The sequence below is a fragment of the Lichenostomus cassidix genome, chromosome 6 (assembly GCF_008360975.1).
Source record: "Lichenostomus cassidix isolate B80296 chromosome 6, HeHo_3.0, whole genome shotgun sequence".
In the NCBI taxonomy this organism is placed as follows: Eukaryota; Metazoa; Chordata; class Aves; order Passeriformes; family Meliphagidae; genus Lichenostomus; species Lichenostomus cassidix.
Genome location: NC_139487.1, coordinates 30,903,063 through 30,920,362, shown reverse-complemented (window position 1 = coordinate 30,920,362; position 17,300 = coordinate 30,903,063). Strand labels below are relative to the sequence as shown.

General features: G+C 41.3%; 1 protein-coding gene and 1 long non-coding RNA gene across 2 annotated transcripts; one reads left to right on the top strand and one right to left on the bottom strand.

Annotated features, from left to right (window-relative positions):
* Positions 1-1,194: 1,194 nt before the first annotated feature.
* Positions 1,195-17,278, bottom strand: SIRT1 (sirtuin 1). Its single transcript, XM_085064283.1, has 9 exons — positions 16,820-17,278; positions 14,293-14,409; positions 13,154-13,395; positions 11,718-11,870; positions 10,472-10,619; positions 8,017-8,096; positions 5,445-5,631; positions 4,148-4,708; positions 1,195-3,255 (listed from the first exon to the last, which is right to left on the bottom strand). Exons 1-9 carry the CDS (start codon positions 17,244-17,246, stop codon positions 2,933-2,935), a joined length of 2,238 nt encoding a protein of 745 aa, XP_084920409.1. The 5' UTR covers positions 17,247-17,278; the 3' UTR covers positions 1,195-2,932.
* Positions 11,718-15,436, top strand: LOC146435586 (uncharacterized). The gene is made up of 2 exons (XR_014853021.1): positions 11,718-11,848; positions 14,214-15,436. It is a non-coding gene; the product is annotated as an uncharacterized LOC146435586 (long non-coding RNA).
* Positions 17,279-17,300: the final 22 nt, after the last annotated feature.

Here is a 17,300-nt window from a genome sequence, read left to right as displayed (position 1 = left end):
CAGCCCTTCCTAATTGGATGTCATCTGACCCTTTGTTGTCATGCATTTAAAAACATTATATATTTTCCATAATAAAAAATACTAATTTAAAATGCACTGGATTCAAGCCAGATCTGTAGAAAATACATGGCTGCAATTATGACAAGATGTTTAAATATGTGCTAAGAAGCAATTATGACAAGATGTTTAAATATGTGCTTCTTTTTCATCACTTTAAATACTTTTGCAAGGTCATTATTGTGTCTAATGTTCCAGAATAGCCTGGAACGTGGGTGGGGAATGGCAAACAAATGCTTGTACTTTGCTTTTTTCTTTTTCAGTGCATCTATTTAATACAAATACTAAGGGCTAAGATGCTTTCCTAGGGTAGTAATGCGGATTATGAGAAAAATAAATTATCTCCTTTTTTGAGATTGTACAAATGATAGCTGGACCTGGATGTGCTCTGCCATGCTTCCAGATAAATTTCATGCAAGGTGCTGACTATTTAGGAAGGACAAAAAGCTATGGTGACAAATGTTTTCTCATGCCCACCATTTGCCTTATGATTGTTTTAAATACTCTTGAAAAACAAGGGCAGCATGTGAAATGGAGGAGTAAGGGAACACATTATAGTTTGGGGTTCCTCTTCTGTTCAAATAATATTAGCAAAGACACAAGAAAGAACAAAATGCAGAACTTCATCTAGATGCAGAAAAAGGTGCAATTGTTCTATTCAAGAGGAAAAATGTTTTTGAGTCATTCAGAATAATATGTAATTGATGGGAAAACATTTACATGTGTAAGAGTAACTGTTTTTAATGCTTTGTGTCTCAAGTGTGTGAGTTAATAATCTCTTTTTGTTTTTCCTAACGCAAATTAATTTCTGTCCCAGGGATGGTGGTTCAGAAGTACAGTGGAATCATCCACATAGGAAGGTGTTACATAGTGGGGAACAAATTATACTGGGCCTTGGCCCTTGAAGGACAAAGGAGGGGATCTGTGCAGTCTGGGCTGGGCTCAGCACAGCTGCAGTCCCCAGGGAGCCACAGGATGAATCCAGAACAGTACAGAGGAGCTTCACTCACTTTTCTTTTTTCCCAGATGGAAAAAAAGCCATTTCCTATGTAACGCCTTCCATTAGCCAGGGTACACCTTGACTTCATAGGGCATCTTTGGTAAGTTTATAAGCTAGAAATTAACAGAAACCAGAAATCAAATGACAATTTTAATAGACTTTAGAACAGAGTGTACGAGTATAAAACACTGGTTTTGTATTTCAAAAGTTGCAGGAAGATAGCCAGTCATTTTAAACAGTCTTCTACAAAACATATGCCAGTAGATTACATAAAAGACATTATATACAATATAAAAGAGCAGAAAACAATCCTCACTGTAAAAATAATTTAAAACAAAGTATTTCAATTTAAAATATTTCCTATAGCACAAACTAATACATTGTGACATGCAAGTGAAAACTAAACATATTGCATTCTTTAGTGTAGCCAAATAAGAGCTGTATTAAATTTGGACAATGAGACAACATGCCAACATTTCCCAATGAATACAGGAGGCTGTTCTTAAATATTTATTAACTGTTGTATTATGTTCAAAGAACAGCTACTATACATCTTCCAAAATGTAATAAATATTAAAGCAAAGTATATGAATAATCTACATCATAGAGTTCATTTGGGCCAATGTTGAAAAAGTGGTTTATAGAAAAATGCTGTTTCACTTACTACTGCACTGTGCAATTTTACAAAATAGTTCTAAAGGCTTGGAAACAATCTGCACTTGAACATTTGCAACATCCAGTTTTAAGGCAGCCTAGCACTTGAGACAGCAGAGTGGGAGAAGCCGCTTTGCTTTTGGTGTCCAAGGTGGCGCTGGCAGCTGGGAGGAGGTTTCCCAGCTGGAACAGGACCTCAGCCAGCAGGTTGTTAATCCTTTGGATGGAGCCACTTGGCAGCTAAGCGGAGGCTCCTGCTCTTGGAGTCAAGTCTCTCCTGGCTTTGTTGCATCAATAAGGACAAAGGAAGAGCTTCGTTTCTGCGCCTTCTCACACGCTGGTAGGAACACTCCTCTGAACTCTGCTTCCACACTGGAGCCTTGGCAATTCCTCAAATGCTATTTATAAAGCAAGCTGCTCTAGATGTGACTGCTGGATACAGTGTGACAGACTCCTACTGGGGGGATCCTTTCTGTTTGAAATGCCAGATTCTAATTGCTAAGGAGCCAATGTCAACATCGCTTCATGTCCACAGGAAGTATTAAACTCAGCAACCTAAGCATGTTCACAGCACTTCTTGATCAGCCTAAAAACCATTTGATTCCTCAAGTGCTGCTGTCTTGTTTCCATTTCACTATCTGCTCGCAATTAAGTATGTCTCAAACATACAAAGTAACGGTTAAAGCAAAAAAAATTAGCTGCCACAGTAGGTCTTAGAAAATGCCAGTGTTTAATGAGAGACTAGGCGTGAATGAAAGGTTTAGCAGAAGCATAAGAAGGTTTTAAATAAACCAAAGTGTTACAAAGCGAGAGGTGTGAAAATACCATTCTTTGGTCTAAATTAGCTGTTCCCTTTATATTAGTTTAACATTCCAATGGCTTTTTCAAAACTGTTTAAAAATAATATAAGCTGAAATTTATTAAGCAAAAATATGTATTATATACATGGATGCCTGATCAGACAGATGAACTTAAAAGTGAAATAGTGACAGTTGTTTAGATAATCTTAGTACCTTAAAAAAAAGATGAGTTAGTGTTGAGTGCGCAGTAATAGATTTTTATTGAAAAAGGTAAAAAACTAAGCATGAAAATCTTTTTAGTTATTTATAAACACTACATCCTTATGGTTTTGTTGCTCTAAATTCAGACGTAAACATTCATTCTGACATGCCAAAGCTCCTAATGCTGGTGGGAAGTTCCTGTAACCAGTCAGCGATCACTTTACAGCGCATTGCTCAGATGTTCAGTCCCTGCAGCTTCATTTGTATCAGCTGATTCCTCAGCTACCAACTCATCCTGTTCGGCTCCATCCTCCCCGAAGCCAGGCTCCTCTTCCCGCTCAGGAGCATCCTCATCCTCTATGCCATTGTAAAACTCATCGATCTCACTCTCATCCTCCACATCTAAGCTCTGACTGCGGCATGAGCCGCTCTCACTACTGCTGCCACAAGAGCTGGAAGATATGATATCGTCTTCAGAATCCGAGTAAACCTCAGCACCATGGAAGATATAGCGATTGGGTGGCAAAAACAGATACTGAGTACCTGAAACAGAATTTCAACAGTCAGTGACAGGCTGAAGGAAATGATTCATGCAAGGTCTGGCAGACTGCTGGTTAGAAGGTACCTGCATAGATCTATTTTCAACAGTGACTCTTAACTGACAAATCAGATTACATACATTTGTATCTCCATGTACATGTATTTATTATGAAGGACAAAAGAAATGCATCATGGGAAAGCTCAGCATTTGTCCTCCCCCACCAACATCAAGAGAATTTATGCTGATTGTTCAGCAGCTTTTTTCATGGGAACACATATTCACAGCTAGGCTTCCTCTACCTGTGACGGAATGGGAACCCCCTGCATGGAGTATCAAAGTCTAAACCCAGCCTTCCCCTTTGAAAAATGGCAATATAATTCCTGACTCCTTACATCAGTTACAAGACTGCATACTGGAGGACTTCCTTGGAAAGTCTAAAGTTTCCTTCAATACGTGCCTCACTCCAGCTGTGAGATTTTTAAGTCCTGTCATGACTTTGTCTTCCAGCTCTTCTGCCATACCAAATCATGCTCTACTATGACCAGCTTCTAAACACTGAGGGATCAAACTAGTTTTTCTGAAAATACACTTGAAAATGTTAAGAAGGAATTTATTTTTTGATACCTACCTTCAGCCTCCTAAACTTTGATCTTTTAGGTGAGGATGTGACCACTGATTATAAAACCTATTATGAAATACAAAGAATATTTCCTGCTGGCTTCTCCAGAAGAAATAAATGGTTCAATTAGAGTCACATAGGCACGTGTCTGAACAAAAATAGCCACCAAAATCCACTGATTGCCTCAAGAGTAACTCATTTATCACTTTAAAGTAAGTCTAGCATAAACGTATCAGCCAAAGGCAAGCAAAATACTGAAAAGCATTAACACTTACCATCCAGCCTTTTGCTAATCTGTTCTTTTGCAGATCTGTTTACCCAGCACTTCTTCAATATTTCACTCTTTTCTTTATTCTCTCCATCATTGGATCCATTTTCCTTCATTGTTTCAGAGTTCATTAGCTCACTAGCAGGATTTTCAGGGCTTTCCGATGACATCTGTGTGTCCTGAAGCGTCTCCTCTGAGCAGGTCCCTTTAGTTTCTGAGGCAGGCTCACAGTTTTCTACCTTACATTCAGGTGGGTGTTCTGAAGATGCCACTGCAGTCTCAGGTGGGGTCATCCTTTCTGGTGAACTGGAGCCTTCTGAAATGTTCAGAGGGGTTGGCGGGAGCTCAGCTGAGAGCACTTCGAGCTCCTTGTGCGGCCGTGGAGGCTTTTCTGTGATTTCTGAAAGTTTCACTGAGTTGTTGCAAAGTTTTGTGTATTCGCTACCTAACCTCTGACATAATTCATTAATAATAACATCACAGTCTCCGAGAAGCTCCACATCAAAGTGTAGATGAGGCAAAGGTTCCCTATTAATTAAGATCTGAGGCACTTCATGGGGGATGGAACCTGTGTATGGAAAAGAGAATTCAAAGGTAGTCACTCGGGTGGTACTTTCAACAGAGACCTACTGAGAAAGCTCGGGCTTCTCTTCATGCTTTCACTTGCAACAAAAAAACCAGCAAGATCAGGAAGAAGCCAAGCCAGTCCCAAATTTAACAACAGCAGTTTGAGGTGCTATGCCTACTATAGCCTGGTTAGATGGTTCCCCCCCCACACCATTTTTTCCAGTTAAAAGCATTCCTCAATCACTGAAAAATATATGCACAGAAATACTGGCCACGGTAATGTTTGGTCGAGTGTTAAAATGATGACAATCTTTTTAATCTCTTTGAAATATATTGATTTTGTGCATTTGTTTTATGTACTTAAGTGCACGTGAAGAATATACTGCTTTTGAGATGCTTCTGTTCTAAATCCTTCAGGTAGTTTTGAAAGCATATTGCAAGCAGGGAGAGAAATTAATTGAATCTTAGAACAAAGTCATTCAGGTTTAAGAGAGTAGTTTTTCAGATAATCATTTCATTACCTTGAGATCTACCTGGAGTGTAGAAAAAGCACTTAGAATTTGTTACTGTCTCAATTTTACATTTCAGCTTTACATAGGCAAGCAGCTTTCATCCTAGAAAAGTGGTGCTCACTGAATTGAGCCAAAGGCATGTCTTAGAGCTTTGAGTTTCTTAACTAAGAATTCCACTTTTATCCAAATTTTTTACGAAAAGTGTTACCAGAGACAGTCACTTACTTGGAATCAATGCTACTGGTCTTACTTTGAGTGAAGACCCAATGACAATAAGAAGATCCACTTCATTTTTGTCGTACTTCATGGCACGGTGGAACTGCTCGGGCAGGTTCTCCCCGAAGAACACAATGTCCGGCTTCATGATAGCGAGCGGCTCCTCGGGGGGGCAGCGGGGACACCGGGGCACCACCTGCACCACAACACCTCCTGTTACTGCAGGGCAGCTGCGCCTTAGAAAAACTCAGATTTCACAGGCACTTATTTTGGCAAAGATGGGGAAGTTTCAGTGAGATTTCCTCATATCATTGTTCTGTGGATGTACCGACAATGACACTTCTCACTCCTGCCTCCCGCAACTGCCCAGGGAAATAAAGCTGCTGCAGGAATAAAGAGGGAGAAACCAGGCAGGTCTACACCACAGGTCTCATCTGACAACTAAGCCAAAGTGCAGCAGTCATGCCCAGCACCAACTGAGCACACCTCCCACCTGACAGGAACATATTTTTCTTAGTTCAATCAGAGCAAAATATTAGATTTCACTGTCAGGTTCCAGTCGAGGATCTGATACAAACCCCTTCCTAATCCAAGAGTTTTTTGTAGTTTTACCTGGAGTTTCTCCTCTCCTCCAAAAGGTTATGTGTGTTACACACACAAAGCTACAGGGCACTGTGGCAGGCAGCTGCCTAAGAGCATACAAGACAAGAACAGAGGACAGAACTTTTGCTTGGTCTCCATTTTAAACTTTTCTAATTCCTCCAGAAACAGAGCAGAATCCTGCTCCACTAACAAAAGTGGACAAGTGTTATCTTTGTGGAGAAGTAGATTCCCTTTCCTACTGAAACCAGGGAGTTTGCTGATGTTTGGGACCTCTGCCAATTCTTGCCTATCTTAAGAATTTTTCAGAGAGAAGAAAAGCAAGAAGGTGAGGGATAGGTCTACAGACAATACTGAGCAATTTTCCTTCTAATAGTTCAGGTCTTCTCAGCTGTAGTGTTAAAATATGATGCTCCAGAATAAATCTCAGTAGCTGCAGTATAGAAACCATCATAAGCTACAAATTAGAGCTATAAGGGTGTGAAGAGATGTATATTACCGACTGTAATAGAAAAATACCTGAAAACTGACATTTAAATGCATAATGAGTATCTCCTGCACAGAGAAGAGCTGCAGAAAAAAATAATACAGAATGCAGAAAGTTTAAATCAAAAGAATTAATTTTATGGATGCCTGCAGTGGGAGAGTAGACAATGAGAATCTCCAAATGAGAAAATGTCACAAGTAGAAGGCCTTCCTCTAGTGTCAAAGGATTTTTCCCCAAAATTAAAGTCTTTGAAAGAGGAAAAACCTTGTGAGAGGGATGCCTAAGAAGCAATTTGGCACAAGAGCTAGGAACTGGTGTGGAGAAAACCTTCACCCTGTACCTGAGCTAGAGAGTACCCAATAATCCCACAGTCAAGGGAAACCAACTTAAGAATTCTCCAAAAAGGAACAGATGGATAGAATGAGTCTTGAACTTTTTCCTCAGATCTTTACATTTTAGAAAAAATCTAATTCCAGCCAGCTGGCTCTGGAGGTAAAGAAGCAAAAAACATCTGTAGGATAAAAAGTTCTCAAAAATAATATTCTTAATGGCAAAGTAAACCAGATTGCACATTCAACATTTCAGTGTTGCAAGGCTTCAGGCTTATGAGATTCACATTTCTTAAAGCTTTAACTCAAACATCTGAGAGGCTTTTGCTGAATTCCATTTCAAATGTAATATCTGAAGGATTTACATCCCTTCCATCTTTCTTATATAAAATTGCAAGTATGGACTCTGAGGCATTTATCAAAAAAATCTGTGAGCCTACAGAAAGAGTCCCCTTTCATTTGCATAAAGAACATCTTTTTGATTGCAGAATCATCACCTCTGTTCCTTCAAAAGCAGGGGAAGAAAGGCAAAGGCAAAGAGGGTTTCTCCAAGTTAAGGTTCATCTGGTCTGACAGGGCAGAACCAACTCCTGCCTTGGACCTGGGTCACTTGATACCCAGACATGAGGAGTTTGGAATATGGAATAGTTCAGGAGTCCTAGAAAGCAACACCAACATCCCATTTGATCCTTGCTTGGAGCCTGCTCTGTGGTTAGCAATTTCTCCATGCATCAGCTGCTGTTTAAAACATGTTTTTAATAGAGGTAAATGCTCAAAGAGCAGCCAATGTTATATAAGGCTAAGAACGCTTTCTTGGTGTGACTGTGAGCTCAGACAAACACAAACCAGGTATAAATCCAACTTTCTACTTACCATTTAACCTCTGCTTTTTCTCAGAAGAGCCATTAAAAATGGACTCTTAAGGTTTTGTTCTGATTTTTGCCATTACCTAATTTTTGCAGTACAGTATTTGAGTATACTTTTAAGTACTAGAGGAAATGCTAAAATACAGAGAGGCACTTTTATGAAATACATGCAAAGATATGGAGCCTTTAAAAAGCAGATCTTGTAAGCAATCCCAGTGTGGTGTTTCAGGGTTTGGTTTGGGGTTTTTTGAGAGAATTACTTATTAGAAAGCTGCAGCAAGTTAACGTAGATTTTTTACCTGATTGAAAATATCTCCTCGAACAACTTCACAATCAACTTTGTATTTACAGATCAGGCAGGAAGCTGTTGCAAAGGAACCTGAGGGGAAAAAGCCATATGGTAGCATCAGGATTTTCAGTCATTCAGATTTGATCTTATCCCCAAGCTGTTTTGACAGAAAGGCTGTTATGTTGCAGTGCTACAGAAATCAGACATTAAAAAAGGTAATGTAAAATTAAGAGGAGATACTTGGAGCGCTAGAAGTTGTTTTTTTAGGTGTTAGTCAGCAGAAATCATTTTAGGAGTAGCAATATACCACATGCATGTCAACACAGGTGATTCTGTGTCCTCTCATTCCCCTGAGCCGTGCAAGCACAGGCAAGGAGCAGAGAACAGAGACTGCCCTTCTCCTCATTACACAACAGTGGTGCTGCAAACAGCATCAGCAGCACAGGAACCCACAGCAACTCAACAAACTGGAGGACAGAATTACTAAGAAAATGCCTTAGTAAAAACAGTGTGCTTTCAGGGTATTGTATCTGGGTAAGACAAAGAGAGTGAAAGCACAGAACAACCTGGAGCAGATAATTTATGAGCAACTGGCAGCTCAGGTCTGCTGATCACTGCTGGCCTGCAAATTGCACAGCTTCTGAAACCTTGCTCAGCACTGCAGCTCCCACAACATGAGGGATTCCAATGACTATGGGAGGTGTGACAGTTATTCTAAATAGCTGACAGCAATAATTCAGAGCTTCATACAGCATGTTACGGACACGTCTGTCAGGCTTGCAGACCCAACTCTCTGAGGCATGTGCTGCTACCTCCCTGCAACTGTTATGTGAATTCTTTTTCACCATCAGAAGTTTGGTGCCCATGCATGAGCCATTCATAGCCAGCAGGCCACAGCCTCTGGTCACTCAGCTCCAGCAATGGCAAGGAATACAATCTCATTTCAGATGCATTGGTTGAATTCAAGAGCCATTTTAAATATGGAAAAATGCCTCTCAGACACCACTGTTTTCATAGTAGAAATTGTACTGTTGGTCTGCAGTGACAAATGGGTCTGAAGGATCACATATGAACTCCCCAAATCACCGCAAGGTTCTTTGTTAACTGCTGATGATGAACTTGCCATTGCCCCAACCAGAGGAAAAAGTAGAATAAATACAGCAGTGTGAACCCACAGAAGAGTTTCAGTTTCTCTTCAGCCACCACCATTAGGCAACAACCATTTGGTTAAGAGCAGCAACTGTAGGTCAGATGAAGCTTGATGTGCTCAAAACAACCTTTGCTAATTTCCAAAGGCCTCAAAATCTCCAAGTGCCCAGCTTGTTTTTGAAGAATGTTTAATGTAGAATCACTTTATACAGGATGTGCACTAAAGATGGTCTGTGATCCTGTCACTGGAGTGTGCAACTGGAAAAATGGGCAGCTTGAGCACAGCAGTGATGTGCAAAAACCCAGCTACATAAGATGTTTGTGATAAATGCCTCAGATGGAATGACAACCAAAAGAAAACATGTGACACACTAAGCACAGATGGAAACTAGCACTGGGGTTGGGGAGCTGACAGGCAGATGCTGCTGTGTGGTACTTGGGTCCCATTCAGAGCACTGTGCTTGTTCTGCCTGCAGAATGAAAACCCACGGATCTGGCACTGAGCAAAGCTTTGTAGGTATGGAAACCAAGTGAGTTTGGCACCTGCAAAAGGTGCAGTTAGATGGATAGGCCTTACAAACATGCCAGCACCGCTTTTAGACTATTTATTTGTCTGAAGTTTACTAAGTGATCTAAACATGCATTTAAGAACTGATTTTCTGTATACTTTCCTTGAAAATTAATCCTTGGACTTTCAGCTTGACATATGCAAGTCCTTGGAAATGGAAAGCATATCAAGCAATTAAAGCAATTCCACTTAATCAGGCATCATAATTACAGAATGTGTGTATGACACCAAAGGTATAAGAAGATGATCTTCAGTTCAATTGAACTGGTGATTAATCCTCAATGTTTTATACATGAGGTGGAGTCACTGAAGTGTCAGGATATTTTAAGATTTCAGTGGAATATAACCTAAACAATCAGATAACACCCAGACTCCCATTTCATTGATGGACAGTGGGAGGGACCTATGGCAAGATTGGTTTTCATGTTACATTCTCACACAGATCAAGAAGCACCAAATGCATTTTAGAAGTTACAGTCTAAGCTTGTGCTGACAGGGTGTGGATCTTCACTGATACACAGAGACTTTATCAAGCTCAGTTCCTGAAAGGAGTTATTTCCACTTGAAACACTTCTGATTTAAATATGTAAGCTGTCTACAACAAAATTTCAACATTTAAAAAGCAGGATATTTGTTGGCTAGAGACAGGAATTCAAGCAAAGAAAATTTAATTCCAACAGATATTACCTTGTCACATGCACCAGTAAGAATTCCCACAAGGAAAAGAAGTGAAACTAAACCCACTAACCATGACACTGTATTATCCTTTGGATTCCTGCAACCTGTTCCAGTGTGTCTATGTTCTGAGTATAGTTGCGAAGTAGTTTTCCTTCTTTATCCATCAAAGCGATGAACTTGTGACAGAGAGATGGCTGGAATTGTCCTGGATAGATTTCCTAGGGAATTCAGAAGCACATTAGACAGTGGCAGTGGATACACAGAGTCTTTAAGTGAGCTGAACACTGTCCCCAGTGACAGCAGCAGACATTACCCTGGTCACTCCCTGTGCACTTTGCTGCTGCTCTGGGATCAACTCCTCCCCACAGCTTGGCTTCTGATCATGGCAGGATGAACTGCTTCGTGCAAGTTGGGATGTTGTTCTTTACACAGCATGAAAGCAATGCTTAGATCTTTTTCTGGTTTTGAGAATTATGAAATAGGCTAGCTTTTTCTCCTTTGTGTCAAGTGACCTCAGTATTTGTAAGTAGAAATGTATTCTGATGGACAGAAAGGGAGGAGTGAAGAAGTAAAAAAAAAATTTTAAAGTATCAGCTAAATTGGATTTGGACTTTCCTGGTACAACCTGTGTATAGTCAGGCTTCAAGTAAGTTGATTTTTTTTGCTTGCTGTGGTGTTTTTTGGTTTGGGGTGGGTTTCTGGATTTTTTTTTGGTGTTTTTGTTTCTGGGGGGTGGGTTTTTTTAATATTAAAAACCAAAGGAACCAAGTATACTAATAAGCATCAGAATTTGCTAATATCTGGATAGGAGGCTTTCAGAGAAAGCCAAGCAGACAAAGAATGCATTGGGTTTCCTTTTCCAATCTTTCTAACATGACAGCCCAGTGGTATAAATTGTGAGTACAGGGGAGAAAGAGTGAGCTCAACCAGTGGTGATTGATTTTCCCAAGTCCTTACTGGTCCAGCAGGAATTCTTATATCATGGGTTTGATTTTTTATTTGTCCCAAGAAAATTGAAGACTAAATGCAATTGGAGTTTTTTGGGTTTTTTTGTTTGTTTCTCCATATGTCTACAGCTTCTACAATTCCTTCTTGTCTAAGAGAAGTAATTGTTGCTTTTGAAACTGTTTAATATCACTGAGATATTTTCAACCATCTAAAATGGTTGTGTATATCAGGAACTTAGAACAGAAACAGTAAAATAAGCTTATAAAAAGAGAATGTTGCTTAATATTTCTAGTTTTTATCTGATTTATGCATTTTAATATTGTTATCTGTCTTTACTGACCAAGACGAGAACTGCTGGAAAACCATACCTTCGCAAACTTGAAAAAGGGCCTGGGATCCTTTCTGAAGTATTCTATATCAAACATTGCTTGAGGATCTGGGAGGTCTGGGAAGTCTACAGCAAGGCGTGCATAGATGCCATCTCTGGATCTAAAGTCAGGTATTCCACAAGACACAGACACCTGAAATATATGTTTGCAATCTGAAATAAGTGAAACTACATATTGCACTATAAAGAGTTGCTATGATACAAACTCTGAGAAACCACATTTATTATGATCAAAACCAGTCTGGGTTCTCTGTATTTATACAATTTTTCTTTTCTTTATTTTTTTCTTTATCCTTTTTTTTGGTCCAATGCAAGACTACTTTGGTACAAGCAGTAGAAAGAGCACAGAAACAAAATTTGACAAGTGGACAAAAAACCCTTTAGTACAGTCTGCACAGGCAGTAACAGGATACCAGAACAGAACTTGCTTTTACCACTGGAAATTTTGTAATATGTGAACAAAAATTTAGATGATTATTGCATTAAATTTAATTAATAAGTGTTCACTGGTCTGCCAACTCAGGCTTACATACGTTGGTTGATACTTTTAACGTTTTTTCATGCTAACACAGTAACAGAATAGGCTTACTTTTGAAAAATATGTTCTTATTTTTGAAGAATAAACCCCTTTTGGTAAAATTTATTTATTAATAAACATTGCTTACCTAAGCATTGTAGTAGGACTAAAATTGTTTTCTCAGACTACCTCAAAATAGCTTGGGAAGAGAAGGGAGAAACAGGTGTATGAAAGTAGAGAAAGAACAAGACTGGGAGTAGCAGTACTCTTCCAAAAGCTGATTTTAATTACTCATCTGCTCTGAATCGTGTCACACCATCTGTGTGTGAACGACAGAAGCAAGAAATGATCTGGTAGCCAGGTACAGAGCTGCAAATGTGCAGCAGTTCAGAAATGTTCTTTAGTCAAACAGTGTGTACCCTTATCACCATCACAGAGGAGCATGTAACATTCAGTCTGCTGAAATCTGATCAAACTGTCCTTATGATCATCTTCCTCCTCTGTCCCCCAACTCTTTTTTTTTTCTTTTCAAATCCTATTCTTCTAGTCCCTCAAGCTCCATCTGATATTTTAAGAGATCCACTGAGATTTTGTTTTAAAAAGCCATCACCTTTGTCTGAAATGAAAAAATTACCAGGACAGAAAATGTTCTGGACAGATAATGTGTTCTTTTTCCATAACTATTCTGCATGGAAGCAGCTGTTTATGAGTTCCTATGTCTAGGAATATTTTGTTATGAGAAGAGAGATGGTGTAATTTCCAATGTCAGCTCCAGTCCTTGCAGTGGATTGGACTTTCCCCCCCAGCACAGTGATTTGGCCACATCCCCTGCATGCTGTACTGAAGTATTTAACCAACCTGTCTCCATATTTTCCCACTGTTGTTGCAGCAATACCTACCCCAGCTCCAGTCAATACCATGATCTTTTTGCATTCCTGCAAAAGTTTCACAGCATCATCAATGGTGTTAATATCTTTCCTCTTCTTCCTTTTTGGTGGCTCTGAAAGGATGTTTATCACAATTTGCCACAGAGTCATGTCATCCAGTTCAGGTGGAGGGATCGTTTCTGGCAGCAGGTCCTTCAGAATTGTCCGTGGGTCTGTACCTAACATGAGATGCTGCTGAACAAAAGTGTAGGGACCTAAGAAAATTGAAAAAATACAAATATTTAAAACAGTCAATGCAGATAATCATGGTCATTGTTTCATTTATTAATGCTTGCTACTACAGTGAATCCCATTTAATGCTCCATTCATCAACCACCCTGTATTTTGGTCTAAATTCTGAAGTGAGAGCTGGGGATTTTACTTGTTTATCATTATTTTAGGTTAACCCATGAAGGATTCAATAGAAGGTCATTCAAGGTAGAAATTTCAGTTCAGAGAAGACTTAATGCTTTTAGAGGTGCAGCAGGATTTTCACAACATGTCTCCATTTGTATTTTCCCAACATTTAGTATTTACAGGAATAAGCTGAAGAGACAACAAACATACATACACTTTCTAGTGGTATTTTAAACCATCACTCTAAACAGATACATAGAGCCCAACAATCCATGGATTTTTGTTGGTTTTGGTCATCTAACATGAATTATTTCAGACATGACCTCCTAAAGCCATCAAATCAATCTTTCCAGAAACACTCAATATTAGGGCTCAATGTCCTAAATCATACAGGAATCATCATCTTGTTCCATAAAGAATTAATACTAAGTGGGCAGGCCAGAAATATGCCATAAATCAGTTTAATTTAGTGAGTCTGTGTGTATACTTTTAATAGGGATCATGGCAGGATTTCTACTAAAAAATAAAAAGACATTGACAATTTTAATCAAAACACAAGTTTTAATCAAAAGCAAGTTTCAGGGGGTTCATTTTTAAACTCTTTAAATAACATACAGAATATAACCAACACCTCTGAGCTGTTCAGAAACACTAACTGCCAATTTTTTTGCAACAGGAAAAGTAATTTGAAGACTGGGGAGAATTAAGTGACTATTTAAAGGCAAAGAGCATTTAAGAACGTTTCAGGCTTCTACCTATACGTGGTCTTGGGGTCCAATCACTGGAACTTGCATGTGAGGCTCTGTCTTCCTCATCACTGTCACAGGAGTGAAAACCATTGGCTATGATTTCATCGCTGAAGAGGAAGTTGTCTGCAAGACAGCACGACCAGGGAGTTACACTCCAGCCCAAGGACACCAGGTATGTCTTCAAATACATCACAAAAACTAAAATCACATGCTCAACAGGCAGTTTGGTCACTTAGGCATAGAAAATGTCAGTTTTTCTTGACATTTATAGATACGCTTTCAAGCTGTTGGTAGATTTACAGCAGGATTTGCCATCTTAATGCTGGGCTTCAGGGGGCTAGATGCTGACCTTGGTGAAATATTATTCTCTACAGTGTTGGGCATTTATGGACATTGCATCATAGAAAAAAATTCAAATGTTTTTGAAGTGAAATTAACAATGCTTTTCCCTTACAATTCTCACTGTATTCAGCTCATTGAAAACCTGGGTAAATGAAAACGTGTCACCATTGTAAATGGTCTTTGACTAGGTTTTAAGAGCATTTCAACAGCATTTTGAAAGAAACCCACAAATGCACATTTGCTACAACAAATTTACAGAATTTTGTGAGGGTGTTGCCTTGCAGCTGAGCTGTAATAGGTGACCACATCACACTTTATGGTATTTCAGTTGTGACACAAAACAAGCTCCCTTGAACCACCTTCACTAAGCTTCTGTCGTCCCTTTGCCCCTGCAGCTGGGTTTGGCTCACAGTGCCAGTCAGCTCAGCTCAGCCCGTGGCCTTGAGCCAGAGTAACTCAATCTGACTTCATCTCGCACCTCAGTGAACGAGTCCAGAGGAGAACAAGACACTTGTGTTACTGAGCTCACACTGAAGGGAAGATCTAAATTCTAACCTGAGCAGCTTATTAGAATTTAGAATACTAAACCCTTTTTTTATTTGCTTTATTGGAAATAGTCTCAGCAGCTGTAGCTTAATTTGTTGAAAATCAAAGATATGAACAAAGAACAAATTTCAGTTGTGCTCTCTTATGCCAAGAATCACTAGAATAGTTCTCAGTCTCTATCTGAAGAACTGAAGAACCCCCTGCACTATTTTAGCTGTTACTCCACTTGATTCTCAAATAAAGAACAACACAAAACACCGTATTTTTTTTTATTTAGAGGTTGTGTTGTTCTTTCTGTTGTTGGCATAAATATTTTTTGTTAGAACAGAAAGAGGACAATGAGAAATTTGCTGTTTGTTCTTGCTGTCTTGTTCTTCTGAGGTCACAGGTCCTTATGGACATTACTATTTCCTATTAATCTAAGTATTTACAGCATTCCAGTTCCATCTCGTTATCCATTAAGTCCATGAACATATTAGGCATTTTGGAGAAGGAAAAAGCAGATTAGTATGCATCAGTAATGGTGAAGTGCAAGTTTAATTTATGTGACCGTTAGGGCTTCTGTGTCAAGCACCAAAGCTTACATTGTGAAAGACTGCTCACATACAGGTCACAGTGTCTGGGATTTAAGAAACAGTGACAGATACAAGCAGGATAAAGTAACACTTTCAATTGTTACACTCAGAGGAATACACTCCCTATGTATTCCTCAAAGGACCAGAGGGAGTAATGCTTGCCAGAACTAAGCCAGCCACAGCAAAACACACCTGAGGATCTGAGGGACCTGAGCTAAAGGCTTCGTGTGAGATCATTAGCTTTGCTCTGAGCTGTTTCAATGGAGTTTTTAAACACTGAGGCTGTTCCAGGTTTATCCTATAGCTCTGTTCCTTTGGGATTAGTTTTGCACAGACAGATATTTGCACAGACATTGCATTCCAGGATAAAATGTAAAGACTGCACAGGCAGAATGCAGTGTCTGATACATTTTAATAAGTCTTTCCAAAGCATTGCTTTAAAAGAAAAAAGCAGTGAATGAACAACTCCAACAAGAAACAACTCAATCCCGATCTGTTTGTACTGTAGGTACTTTCGCAGTGATGCTGCCTACCAGTACTCTTCAAGTACGATCCGAAAGAAACTTTTTAGAAAGACTATAGTTCAGTTTTGTGCTGCAGTCACTGAAGTCTTAACCAAGACAGTCACTATTTAAAGAACTGGTTAAGACTGCCGCTCCTGAGCTTTATGAACAAGTTTCTAAGGATCAGAAATAAAATAATTAACACGGCAGAGATTATGAAAAGGAAACCGGGCTTATGATTTTTCATGTTTAATAACTTGTTGCCAGCAACACAGCAGAACCAATGTTTCCGGCGCTGAGAGGCGAGCCGCTGTGCCTGTGCGGCGCCCGGCGCCAGGCCTTGCCAGGGAGCGCTGGGAGCTGCCGTGGGTCGGGGCGAGCCCGGGCTGCAGCGCCCGCCGCCCTTCGCTCCGCGCTGGGGCCATGGGGGCGCGGGGCCCGCGCTCAGCGCGGCTCTGCCGGGCGGGTGACACCGAGCCCCGTGCGCCACCCGGGGCCGGCGCCGGGCGGGGAGGAGGGACCCGCGGAGGAGGGGAGGGAGGGGAGAAGGGAGGGGTCGGTCCTCACCGGGATGCGGGGCCGGCGCCGCGGCCGCCCCGTTCGAACACTGCGCCCGCCCGCAGCCCGGGGCCGCCTCCGCCGCGTCTTCGCCGGGCGCCGCCTCCGCGCCCTCCCCCTGGTCCCGCCGCGGAGGCGGCTCCGCCCGGGGCAGGCCCCGCAGCCCGGCCCCGCCGTCCGCGCCGCTCCGCGCCGCCGCCGCCTCGCCGCCGTCCTCCCGCTCCGCCCGGCCGCCATCGGCCGCCGCCTCCCCCGGCGGCTCCGCGGACGTAGCGGCGGCGGGCGCGGGCTGCGGCCTGGCGGCGAGGTCGGGGCGCGGTGCGGGCGGGGCGCTCCCCGATCCGCGGCGGTGCCGCTTGGCCGCGGGCTCGGCGCTGTCGCTGCCGGGGCCGGCGGGGCCGCGCGGGCGGAGCGGCGCAGCGTCCCCGTCCGCCATCTTGGCGCCGCCGCAGCCGCCGCCCCCCTCGCGCCCGGCCCCCCCGCCCGCCGC

Excerpts from the sequence above, each read along its gene's own strand:
- SIRT1 (XM_085064283.1), bottom strand. The coding sequence starts at position 17,246 with ATGGCGGACGGGGACGCTGCGCCGCTCCGCCCGCGCGGCCCCGCCGGC. Across the intron at positions 8,097-10,471 it reads AAGGATAATACAGTGTCATG|GTTCCTTTGCAACAGCTTCC; the intron begins GTTAGTGGGTTT and ends TTTTCCCCTCAG. Across the intron at positions 4,709-5,444 it reads ACCAGTAGCATTGATTCCAA|GTTCCATCCCCCATGAAGTG; the intron begins GTAAGTGACTGT and ends TTCCATACACAG.